Source organism: Mobula birostris, chromosome 10 (assembly GCF_030028105.1).
Source record: "Mobula birostris isolate sMobBir1 chromosome 10, sMobBir1.hap1, whole genome shotgun sequence".
NCBI lineage: Eukaryota > Metazoa > Chordata > Chondrichthyes > Myliobatiformes > Myliobatidae > Mobula > Mobula birostris.
The window spans coordinates 34,246,738-34,259,334 of NC_092379.1; the positions used below are offsets into that span (position 1 = coordinate 34,246,738).

General features: G+C 45.9%; 1 protein-coding gene across 1 annotated transcript in view; it reads left to right on the forward strand.

The window, feature by feature from the left end:
• The first annotated feature begins 409 nt into the window (after positions 1-409).
• Positions 410-12,597, forward strand: part of ppp5c (protein phosphatase 5, catalytic subunit) — an 89,715-nt gene continuing 77,527 nt past the window's right edge. Inside the window, exon 1 of the mRNA XM_072270145.1 lies at positions 410-509. Coding sequence (XP_072126246.1) covers positions 425-509 — 85 coding nt within the window. The 5' untranslated portion in view covers positions 410-424. The remainder of the gene's footprint in view (positions 510-12,597) is intronic.

Consider the following 12,597-nt stretch of genomic DNA (forward strand, 5'->3'; position numbering starts at 1 on the left):
ATTTTATATTGCACGGTGCAGTGATGATATATTTTACATTGCGAGGTGCAGTGATGATATATTATATATTGTGTGGTGCAGTGATGATATATTTTATACTGCGTGGTGCAGTGATGATATATTTTATACTGCACGGTTCAGTGATGATATATTTTATATTGCACTGTGCAGTGATAATATTTTATATTACACGGTGCAGTGATGATATATCTGGCATTGCATGGGGCCATGGGTACATCTCGCAGACCCGGAGACAGAGTGATTCGCATGGGCCACGCCACCGAGATGCTTCCAGTGACGTCACGACAGGGACTCCGTTGACTGAAATAGCCTCGCGACGTCCGGCTGGGGGCGCGCGGGTCGCTTTTTGCGACCGGTTGCCAGGGGCAGCGGATAGAGTGCGGTTTACGGCAGCGTGCAGAAAATGGCGGAGGGCGCGGACGGGGCAAGGGGGGAGGCGCAGGAACACGCCGAGGAGGTGAAGGCCAGGGCCAACCAGTATTTCAAAGGTAGGCGATTTGAATAGAGCCCGCGGTTTGCCTGCGCTGGGCTCGGCGTACCGCCTCTGGATGAGACGGAGCCGGGGGACGGGCCCTTCGGCCCAGCCGTGGGCCCTCGTGCGGCTTCAAGGGGAGCCGGGGAGACCGGGTGTGCTAAATAGTCAGCCTGCAGTAGTAGTGAAGGAGCGTGGCTGCAAGATACTGAGCCGCTTCTAACAGCGATGGAGACTGTCTGACAGATAGCGGGGTGTTGATAACGGTGATTGTGATTGTCTGACAGATAGAGGGGGTTAGATACGGGGATTGTGACTGTCTGCCCGGTAGTGGGGTGTAGTAACGGTGAGTCAGACTCTGCCCGATAGTGGGGCATTAGCAATGGTGAGTGACGGTATCTGCCCGACTGTGGGGTATTAGTAACGGAGGGGGACTGTCTGCCTGACAGTGGGGTATTAGTAACAGTAAATGAGGCTGTCTGCCTGATAGTGGGGTATTAGTAATGGTGAGTGAGGTCCTCTGCCCGATAATGGGGTATCAGTCACAGTTATTAGACGGCCTGGCTGATAGTGGGATGTTAGTAACGGCGGTTTAGACTGCCCAGTAGTGGAGTATTAGTAACGGTCAGTGAGATTCTCTTACTGATGGTGGGATATTAGTAACAGTGAGTGAGGGTGTCTGCCCAGTAGTGGGATATTAGTAACGGTGTGAGGGTGTTTGCCCGATAGTGGGATATTAGTAACAGTGAGTGAGGGTGTCTGCCCAGTAGTGGGATGTTAGTAACAGTGAGTGAGGATGTTTGCCCAGTAGTGGGATATTAGTAACAGTGAGTGAGGGTGTTTGCCCAGTAGTGGGATATTAGTAACGGTGTGGGAGTGTCTGCCCAGTAGTGGGATGTTAGTAACAGTGAGTGAGGGTGTTTGCCCAGTAGTGGGCATCTGGCCACCCCGAGCTTCCAAATAATGGGAATAGGCTGAATGGAGTATTTCTGTTTCTTCATAGTGAGGGAGTTAGATTTCGTTCATAATGTTTGAGATTGTGACTTGTGGCTCCATTTCCATGTTTGCTTTTCATGTCAGTGACGCTCGGCCTGTCGATTGTATGCTAGTTCACATTTGCTTCCCACAAATTTTCTTCATCTTTCTCACATACCCACCAACCACTCTACCACACACCAGGTCTAATGTAAAGGGGTGCATAAATCTAGCTGTGTGGATGTCTTTGGAGTGTTTGAGGAAACCAGAGCAGCTGATGGAAATCGTCATGGCCAGGGAGTGCCTGCAGACTCCATGCATACAGCACTGCAGATGGCGATTGTATCCAACTCACTGCAATTTTGAGGTCTCTGCTCCACCAGTCGCGTACTTGCGCTGCCTGAGATGACTCTTCAGCAGATGTTGATTAGTCAGATCATTAAAGGTTTCAGAGAGAAAGCATCATCATCAAGTGCCCTGCCCAGTTTGAGCTTTCACTGCCATGGCCCACACACTCCTGTTTCGGGTCAAGTGGATCAATTCATTGGTATTCATTTCCAGTTCTCTGGCTGCTGCCTCCATTATTTGTCTTTGCCTTGCTTTTGCTTTCTTCCCTTCAATCTTTCCCATAAATACTGTGCATTCTAACTCTTTTCTAATCACATGTCCAATGAAATTACGTTGCCTTTTCATGATCTCATACATTATTTCTCTTTTTGTGCTTGCTCTGTTCATGACATCCTCATGAGAGGCACTCAGGCTTGGGTTGAATACATGGCGAAGTACTCCACATAGCTGGAGCCTTGCTTGCATTGAGACGTTTCAGCAGTCTTCTCACCTGTTCAGCTGTGAAGCCCACCGTGGTGGTTTCATAGAGAGGATATTGATGGGCTCACAGAGTGCATCACTGATTACATCAACTTCTGTGTGGACTGCAATGTTCCGACAAGAACTGTCCTTTGTTATTCAAATAACAAGCCATGGACGTTAAGGACATCCTGAACGCTAAAAAGAGGGCGTTTAGAGATGGAAATAGGGAGGAGTTGAGGGCAATACAGAGGGACCTGAAAGCCAGGATCAGGGAGGCTAAAGACAGGTACAGGAGGAAGCTTGAGTGGAAACTCCAGCAGAACAACATGAGAGAGGTCTGGAGGGGGATGAGGACCATCACTTTGTTCTGGCAAATTAGCAACAGAGTAGCTGAAGGCAGTGTAGGCAGGGCCAATGAACTTAACCTTTTCTTTAACAGATTTGACACTGCGGCCCCTGCCCATCCCCCACATGAGCCATCTGTTGTCGGCCCCCAACCAGCACATATTTCACTCTCTCCTCCTACCCCTCCTCACAGTCCCCCACCCTGCTCTCATGACTATACCCCTTCCCCACTCGAAACCACCACGGTGGGCTTCACAGCTGAACAGGTGGGAAGACAGCTGCAATGTCTCAACCCAAGCAAGGCTGCAGGCCCGGATGGTGTCAGTAACAGGGTGCTCAAAGCCTGTGCCCCTAAGCTATGTGGAGTACTCCGCCATGTCTCCAACCTGAGCCTGAGTCTCCAGAGGGTTCCTGTGCTGTGAAAGACGTCCTGCCTCGTCCCTGTGCTGAAGACGCCGCGCCCCAGCAGCCTCAATGACTACAGACCGGTGGCATTGACCTCCCACATCATGAAGACCGTGGAGAGACTTGTTCTGGAGCTGCTCCGGCCTATGGTCAGGCCACACTTAGATTCCCTCCAGTTCACCTACCAGCCCTGACTAAGAGTTGAGGATGCCATCGTCTACCTGCTGAACTGTGGCTACGCCCACCTGGACAAGCCAGCGAGCACTGTGAGGGTCATGTTTTTTGACTTCTCCAGTGCGTTCAACACCATCCGCCCTGCTCTGCTGGGGGAGAAGCTGACAGCGATGCAGGTGGATGCTTCCCTGGTGTCATGGATTCTTGATTACCTGACTGGCAGACCACAGTACGTGTGCTTGCAACACTGTGTGTCCGACAGAGTGATCAGCAGCACTGGGGCTTCTCAGGGGACTGTCTTGTCTCCCTTTCTCTTCACCATTTACACCTCGGACTTCAACTACTGCACAGAGTCTTGTCATCTTCAGAAGTTTTCTGATGACTCTGCCATGGTTGGATGCATCAGCAAGGGAGATGAGGCTGAGTACGGGGCTATGGTAGGAAACTTTGTCACATGGTGTGAGCAGAATTATCTGCAGCTTAATGTGAAAAAGACTAAGGAGCTGGTGGTAGACCTGAGGAGAGCTAAGGTACCGGTGACCCGTTTCCATCCAGGGGGTCAGTGTGGACATGGTGGAGGATTACAAATACCTGAGGATACGAATTGACAATAAACTGGACTGGACTAGGAACACTGAGGCTGCCTACAAGAAGGGTCAGAGCAGTCTCTATTTCCTGAGGAGACTAAGTCCTTTAACATCTGCCGGACGATGCTGAGGATGTTCTACGAGTCTGTGGTGGCCAGTGCGATCATGTTTGCTGTTGTGTGCTGGGACAGCAGGCTCAGGGTAGCAGACACCAACAGAATCAACAAATTCATTCATAAGGTCAGTGATGTTGTGGGGATGGAACTGGACTCTCTGACAGTGGTGTCTGAAAAGAGGATGCTGTCTAAGTTGCATGCCATCTTGGTCAATGTCTCCCATCCACTACATAATGTACTGGGTGGGCACAGGAGTACATTCAGCCAGAGACTCATTCCACCGAGATGCAGCACAGAGCGTCATAGGAAGTCATTCCTGCCAGTGGCCATCAAACTTTACAACTCCTTCCTTGGAGGGTCAGACACCCTGAGTCAATAGGCTGGCCCTGGACTTATTTCCTGGCATAATTTACATATTACTATTTAACTATGGTTTTATTACTATTTATTATTTATGTTACAACTGTAATGAAAACCAATTTCCCCTGGGATCAATAAAGTATGACTATGAGATATCTGTTTTGTCCATGATATTCTTTGCATCCTCCTCAAAAACCACATCTCTGCTACTTCAATTCGTTTCCTCATGTTGCTAGATATTGTCCAACATTCTGATCCATGTAACATAACTGGATAAACGTAACATTTCAGTACTCTGAGGTGGGTTGTCATGCCTAGTTTAGTATTGGTCAGTATACTCTTCATTCTCGTAAATGTGTCTTTTGCCATCCCTATTCTTCTTTTGATGTCCATGTCGCACCTGCCATCTGATGTCACCCAGCTTCCTAAGTAGCAAAGGTTCTGTACTTGTTTTATGTCTTCCCTGTTTATTCTCAGCCTGCAGATAGGATTCTCCTTCTTTTTGGATATCACCATACATTGTCTTTTTGCGATTGATAGATAGACCCATTTTTGCACTTTCTTCAACAATTATATCAATTAAGTTTTGTAGTTCTTCCTCCGTACTTGCAGTTAACACAGTGTCATCTGCATATTTGAAACTATTGATGTTTTCACTGCCAACTTTGATTCCCGAGATGTCTCTTATTTTTTGTAATATTGTTTCACTGTACACATTAAACAAATCAGGGGAGAAAACACAGCCTTGTCTAACGCCGCTCTTGATTTTCGTAAACTGACTCACTTCTCCATTTGTTCTTACAGTGGCAGTTTGTTCCCAGTACAGATTTTTGATTAGGCGGAGGTCTTTCGAATCTAGATCTAGAGTTTCCTGTAATATTTCGAATAACTTATTGTCCTTCACTTTATCAAAAAAATCAGTATTTATCACTCTTCCTAAGACACCTGGAGCAATAGAATGTGAATTACATTGGACCATGAGTTAGTGAATTGACTCATTAAAGATACTTCTAGCTCTTTTCATCAAAGTTCTTAAAAGTAAGATACAAGCTGAAATAGGTAAAGAACAGTGTGGTTTTGTGAAAGACAAAGGTACAAGAAATGCGATATTGATGTTAAGGATACTATCAGAACGAGCTATTCAAGTGCAAAGAGAGAGAAAGCAGGAGAATGATTTTCCCTCAAACCCCAATCACCCATGAAGGAATGGCTGCGATGACTTAATGGGCCAAATTCTGCTGCTATGTCTTACAGTCTAAGTAGTTTTTATGAAGAGCGATTTGAATCTGGGATTTGCCATGGCAAGATGGTAGTGAGTCACCTTTTTGAGCTGCTGCACTCCCGCAGTACTTTGGAGAAGGCTGCAGGAATACAGTACTTTGGAAAAGTCTTGGGCACATGTTTTTAGCTTGGGCACCTCAGACATTTTCAAAGTAGTGTATGTGTCAACGTAGAGCAGAGTGAGTTTGTAAATCTGGTGGGAGCAAAGGATGTTGGAAATGGTGAGGGTGGAGCGCCAAGGGAGGGGTGTGGGATAGGCAACAGAGAAAGAGTGCCAAGGGTGGTGGGGGAGGGTGTTGGCACAGGTGTAGACACACCCAACCCTGAGACACCAGGCAAGGTCACTTGATTCCAAACAATTGGTTTATTGATCTTTACAGAATGTCTCTGGTGGTTCCTGCTTCCTCCCCTCGCCTGTCCCCTTTTATCAACCAAGATTTCCTTCCCATTCTCTGCCCACAATGGACACCCACATCAGAATCAGGTTTATCATCATTCATGTGTCACAAAGTTTGTATTTTTTTGTGGTAGCAGTATGGTGCAAAAGTCAGAGGCATCCTCGCTATGTTCCTGTGCCTGAGACTTTTGCACAGAACTGTAGATTTGGCAGGTTTCCATTTTTTCCCAAGTCAGGATGGTTTGTTATTTGGAGAGGAACCTGCAGATGGTGATGTTCCTCCACTCTTCCTGCCCTTGTCTATTTTGGTGATAGAAATCAGCGGTTTGGGAAGTGTAGATTGTACCTTCACTATAGGATATACTGTGGTGGTGGAGTGAAGGCATGTTTAGAGTGGAGAATGAGTTGTTTGTAGCGAGCTGCTTTCTCCTGACTTGTAGAGTTTATTCTTCGTTGCAACTGCAGCCTCAGTCTGCTCATAAAACCTAGCTCTATTTGTTACATGTACTTTGAAACGTGTCATTGGCGTCACATCAGTGAGTGTTGTGCTAGGGGCTACCAGAGCTAGTGAAGCATCCCCACAACTCCCTAACCCGAACTGTATGTCTTTGGAATGTGGGAAGAAACCAGAGCACCCTGAGGAAACCCACCTGGTCATGGGAAGAATGAACAAACTCCTTACAGGCAGTGGTGGGAATTGAACCCCAATCGGTGATCACTGGCGCCAAATTGAGATGTGCTGACTGTTACTTTACTGTGCTGCCCATACAGTGGAGAGTTTGGCAATGTTACTGTCCAGTGACCATCCTCACTAAGAGACTTTACCTGGCATTTATCTGAAGTGAATCAGCTCAATACTTGCTGGACTGTACTTCCTGAGAAGTTGTGAACGGGCAGTCATCAGTGAGCATTCATTGTGGATGGCAACAAGGAATGAATAAAAAGACTGTGAACCATAAAAGCAGAATTTGACCCATCAAACCAGCTCCGCATTACATCATGCCTGTTTTATTATCCCTCTCAATCCCATTCTCCTGCCTTCTCCCCATAACCTTTGGCACCTTTACTAATCAAGAACCCAATAACGGAAATGAAATAGTTGCTGATGGTTGGGTGTAGACCATCCCCAGGAACTCTTCCCTTCAGTCCTTGCCCACGAACAGCCACAACTGCTTCCCGTTGACTGCAGTGTTGTTCCATAATCTCACTGAATGCCACCTGGGTGCTGGGTGCAGGGTGCAGGCAGCAGATCTCCCCTAAAGTGAAATGGTGAATCTAGTGGCTTTTCATGGCCTGTCACAATAGCTTTGTTGCCACCATTATTGCAATCAGATCTTATAGCCACTGTGGTAATCATGGCAATGGTGACAGAGTGATAATGGTCTCACAGCACCAGAGAACTCAGTTCAGTGTTGAATTCGAGTGCTTTCGGTGTGGAGTTTGCATGTTCTCCCTGTGACTGTGTCGGATTTCCCCTGGTGTTCCAGTTTCCTCCCACGACCCAAACAGGAGTCGGTGTGCAGTTGGATGGTAAAGTCTGTGGATAATTGATGAGAATGGACCTGTAGGTTAATCCAGGACAGAAACAGGAGTCGGTGTGCGTGGAATGGTAAAATCTGTGGGTAATTGGTGAGAATGGACTCGCTGGTTAATCCAGCACCAAAGCAGGAGTTAGTGTGCAGTTGTATGATAAAGTCTGTGGGTAATTGGTGAGAATGGACCCGTAGGTTAATCCAGGACAGAAACAGGCCTTATGGCCCATCTCATCCATTCTAACCAATGCACACTAAACTAGTTCCATCACCAAGTGTACTTACCCAAATGTGTTAGTAGTTGTGAGATTTTTAAAACATTTGTATGGTTGAATGTCAGCTCGGTAACAATGGGACATAGAGCTTTTTTTGTGTGCTAAGTGACTGTCATAAAGGCTTTGACTAACAGAGACACACCTTTAAACTACTAGTGTGGCAATTTAAAATGGGTCATTTCTGAAACCTGATAACTTTCATGTTCTTGCCACTTCCTCAGCAGTAGAATTCTCTCCTGATGAGTGTGATGGGGAATTTGGAAATCCATTTTTCTGAGAGATCTAGGATTGGGACCTCTGCTTCTGTTATCAAAGAAGCCCTGTTACATCAGAGCCAAGAAACAGCCTCTTCACCCTTCTCTCTGATTGATTCTGATTCCAGTTTTACTATTATCCCTACATTTCTCTTCATTTGATAAAGTCAACCATTTAGCAGGAAAGGAAAAACTGGCATAACAAGATTACTCAGTGGTTCTTAATGACAGAGTTATTTTATTCAAGATTGAGCCACAGGCTTTAGTCTTCCATCTGTGATTGCTGGGCTGTAGGGAAGTGAGGGAATGGCCTTTATTGCTGGGCTGTTGGGGGGGGGGGTGCGTCAGTAACAAATGGCCTTCCATCAGTGATTGCTGGGCTGTAGGTGAGTGAGGGAATGGCCTTCCATCAGTCACTGCTGGGCTGTAGGGAGGTTAATAACAAGGTAAAAGTAACAAAGTTTTTGACAAGAGGGATCCCAAAAAAAGGTTATTTTGAGTGCAGCCATTACAAAGAATTGACAACACTGAAACAGGCTATTAAAGGCGCCATTGTAGAAGTTAGTGCAATGCTATTGCAGCTCAGGGGTTAGAGTTTAGAGTTTGATTTCGATGCCACATGTAAGGAGTTCGTACATTCTTCCTCTAAGAGTGTGGGTTTCCTCTGGGTGCCCTGGTTTCCTTCCACATTCCAAAGGCGTATAGGTTCGTATGTTAATTGATCATTGTAAATTGTCATGTAATTAAGACTTGGATTAAACGGGTGGGTTGCGGCATTGAACAGTACAAGTGCATTGAGATATACTGTGAAATTATGTTACTGTGGATTTCCAGTATCCACAGAGATCCTTCTGTTTGTGGCCAGCAATTTGAACACACAGACACCACTTGGGAGTGGGTTTGAGTTTGGGTACTTGTGGCAGAGGAGACCGAGCTTGAGCGGGTGTATGGGCAACCAGGAATGTTCGAAGTGTAAGTTAAGAGTAAGAGCCTTGATGAAAAGATGAGAAGTAATTGAATACTGGGCACAGGATATCACACTGAAGATTGGGATTACACCATTCACTATTTTGTTGAACCTTTCAAATTGTGTAAGATGTGTTGACTGTGAAATGGAGAAAAAATGTATGGCAAAAAGAGGAAAAAGTAATGAGCTAGTGTTCCTGGGTTCAATATCCACTGAGAAATCTGATGGCAGAGGGGAAGATGCTGTTCCTAAAACGTTTAGTGTGGGCCTTCAGGCTCCTGTACCACCTCCTTAATGATGGCAGTCAGTTCCTTTACAGTTGCAGTAAATGTATCAGAAACATTGTATATTTTAAAAAGTAGTACAAGAAGAGCACAAAATAGTAAGGTGGTGTTAATGGACAATTCATAAATCTAATGGCGGAGGGGAAGAGGCTGTTCCTAAAATGTTGAGTATGTGTCTTCAGGAAGCTCTCCAAGTACGCAGAACTGGTCAGCAACTGTCAGCAGGCTGGATGGAGAGCGAGGTGTCTCCCAGTGGAGGTTGGTTGTAGAGGATTCGCAGCCCGTTCTTTAGTTAGAGCCTTCAGCATTTTGGGCATCGAGGGAGAGAGGAAGAGGAAAGCCATCTGCAGTACCACCGATGCGGCAGGGAGGGCCTCAAGATGGCTGTGGCTCAAAAGAGGGGAGCCATGGAGTCATAAGTAGCTAGCCATCTGGACACAAGCTGGGGTCTGATCAGCCCCGGCTGGGTCACCTGGAGGAGGTTGTATGATGTTGAAAGACCCGAAACACCCGATGGTTCCAGCAACATCACTGAAGATGTGTCCAGAAGCATCAATAGATGTATGTACACAGCAGGCTCCCTTATCACCTCCCTGCTGGCAGTAATGAGAAGATGGCATGACTTGGGTGGTGAGGTAGTTAACGATGGATGCTGCCGCCTTGTGACATCTCTTTTTGAAGACATCTTCTCTGGTGGGGAGGCTGGTCCCATGATGGAGCTGGCTGAGTGTACAATCCTCTGCAGATTTTTCCAGTCCCATGTATTCGATCATCACCATGTCGTGGTGGAGAGGCTTGTGAGTTGCTGAGACCCCATGAGTGGTGCTGTCAGGAGTTTAGCCATCTGGCACTTGGCTGGTAGGGTCACCCATGGCAGAGGTCAAAGGGGAGGTTCCAGACAGACTTCAACAGTAGAGCTGGTAGACACATCACAGTGGCAGTGAAGGTGGAGGAAGACTGTGGCAGTGAAGAGTCCCCAGTCATCATGCACTCCATGCCACTGGTCCCTGGCACTGATCTGTCAAGAGCAATGAGAGGGCTGCCTGTGCATCAGCTTCCCCACGTTAAGCAAAGCCACACCCAGGTGATCTCCATCTGTGTGTGTCCTGTCACCACCTGAAGACCCACCAATAGGAGACATGCTTGACTTGTGCGACCATACTGCCGCCAGATGGTGATACAACCAGTCAGAATGCTGTCACGGTTCATCTGTAGAAATTTAATTAAAGTACCATGTTATGCAGTTACTAAAACATATTGTTCACAAATTTGGAGGAAGTGTCAGCTTGAATTGGGAAGTGTTACCAATTGAAAACCAGAAGCCTAAAATTGGAATAAATGGTCTTCTCCAGGTTGAAAGGATTGAAGTCATGGAGTATCCCAGGGATCGGATCAGTTCTGTTCTTGTGACCTTGAGAGGTGACGAAATGCAAGGTGTTCAAGTTGATGACACAAAACTGGCTTAAAGGGCAAATTATAGTGAGCATAGAGTGACTTTATAGTAGATCTAGATGAAGTGGGTGAAAGTGGATTTTGATGTGGGATGTGTCATGCAGTTTGGTAAGAGGAATCAAAAGGCAGATTGCTATCTATATGGAAAAGAATTACAAGTGATTAAAGTGTAAAGGAATCTTGTATGAATCATAAAATAGTGGCAGTTGCAGATGACACGAAGCTGGGCGGCAGTGTTATCTGTGAGGAGGATGCTAAGAGGATGCAGGGTGACTTGGATAGGTTGGGTGAGTGGGCAAATTCATGGCAGATGCAATTTAATGTGGATAAATGTGAAGTTATCCACTTTGGTGGCAAAAATAGGAAAACAGATTATTATCTGAATGGTGGCCGATTAGGAAAAGGGGAGGTGCAACGAGACCTGGGTGTCATTATACACCAGTCATTGAAAGTGGGCATGCAGGTACAGCAGGTGGTGAAAAAGGCGAATGGTATGCTGGCATTTATAGCAAGAGGATTCGAGTACAGGAGCAGGGAGGTACTACTGCAGTTATACAAGGCCTTGGTGAGACCACAGCTGGAGTATTGTGTGCAATTTTGGTCCCCTGATCTGAGGAAAGACATCCTTGCCATAGAGGGAGTACAAAGAAGGTTCACCAGATTGATTCCTGGGATGGCAGGACTTTCATATGAAGAAAGACTGGATGAACTGGGCTTGTACTCGTTGGAATTTAGAAGATTGAGGGGGGATCTGATTGAAATGTATAAAATCCTAAAGGGATTGGACAGGCTAGATGCAGGAAGATTGTTCCTGATGTTGGGGAAGTCCAGAACGAGGGGTCACGGTTTGAGGATAGAGGGGAAGCCTTTTAGGACTGAGATTAGGAAAAACTTCTTCACACAGAGAGTGGTGAGTCTGTGGAATTCTCTGCCACAGGAAACAGTTGAGGCCAGTTCATTGGCTATATTTAAGAGGGAGTTAGATATGGCCCTTGTGGCTAGGGGGATCAGAGGGTATGGAGGGAAGGCTGGTGCAGGGTTCTGAGTTGGATGATCAGCCATGATCATAATAAACGGCGGTGCAAGCTCAAAGGGCCGAATGGCCTACTCCACCTATTTTCTATGTTTTCTATGCAACAATGAGTTAGAAGTGAAGATGATATATTAGCCTTTGTTGAAAAGAAGCTGGAGATTAGAAGTGGGTTTATACAGGTGACGCCACACCTGGAGTATTGTGCACAGTTTTGGTCCCCTTTCTTAAAGGATAGAGTTGCATTGGAGGTAATCCAAAAGAGATTCACTTGGCTAATTTCTAAAATGTGCAGATTTGCGTGTCTAGAGTGGCTAAACAAGTTGGATCATGTTTTTGGAGTTTGGAAGAATGAGGAGTAATCATACAAAACCCTAAGAGTACATGACTGGATACATGCCAGTGTCTTCATGATACTTCTAGTGGGGAGGATATCAAATGAGGGGAGATGGTTACATGATAAGGGATCAATTATTTAAAATCGAGGGATAAGGAAATTTCTTCTTGGATAGTGATGAATCTCTGGAATTCTCTACCCCAATGAGTTTGCAGGCAGAATCATTTAGAGTGGAGGAAAATAAATATTTGGAAGTTTTTATGTAGTCATGCACTTTGGTAGAAGGTATAAAAGCATAGATTATTTTCTAAACGGGTGGAAACTTCAGAAAACAGAGATCTAAATGGACTTGGAAAACCTTGTGCAGAGTTCCCTAAAATTTGAATTATTTGGAGGCTGAATCAGTGGTAAAGAAGGTAAATGCAAAGTTAACCTTTATCTTAAGAGGATTAGAATACAAAACAAGTATGTAATGATAAGGCTTTCAGGCTTTGGTCAGACTGCCCTTTTTCTAAGAAAGGAT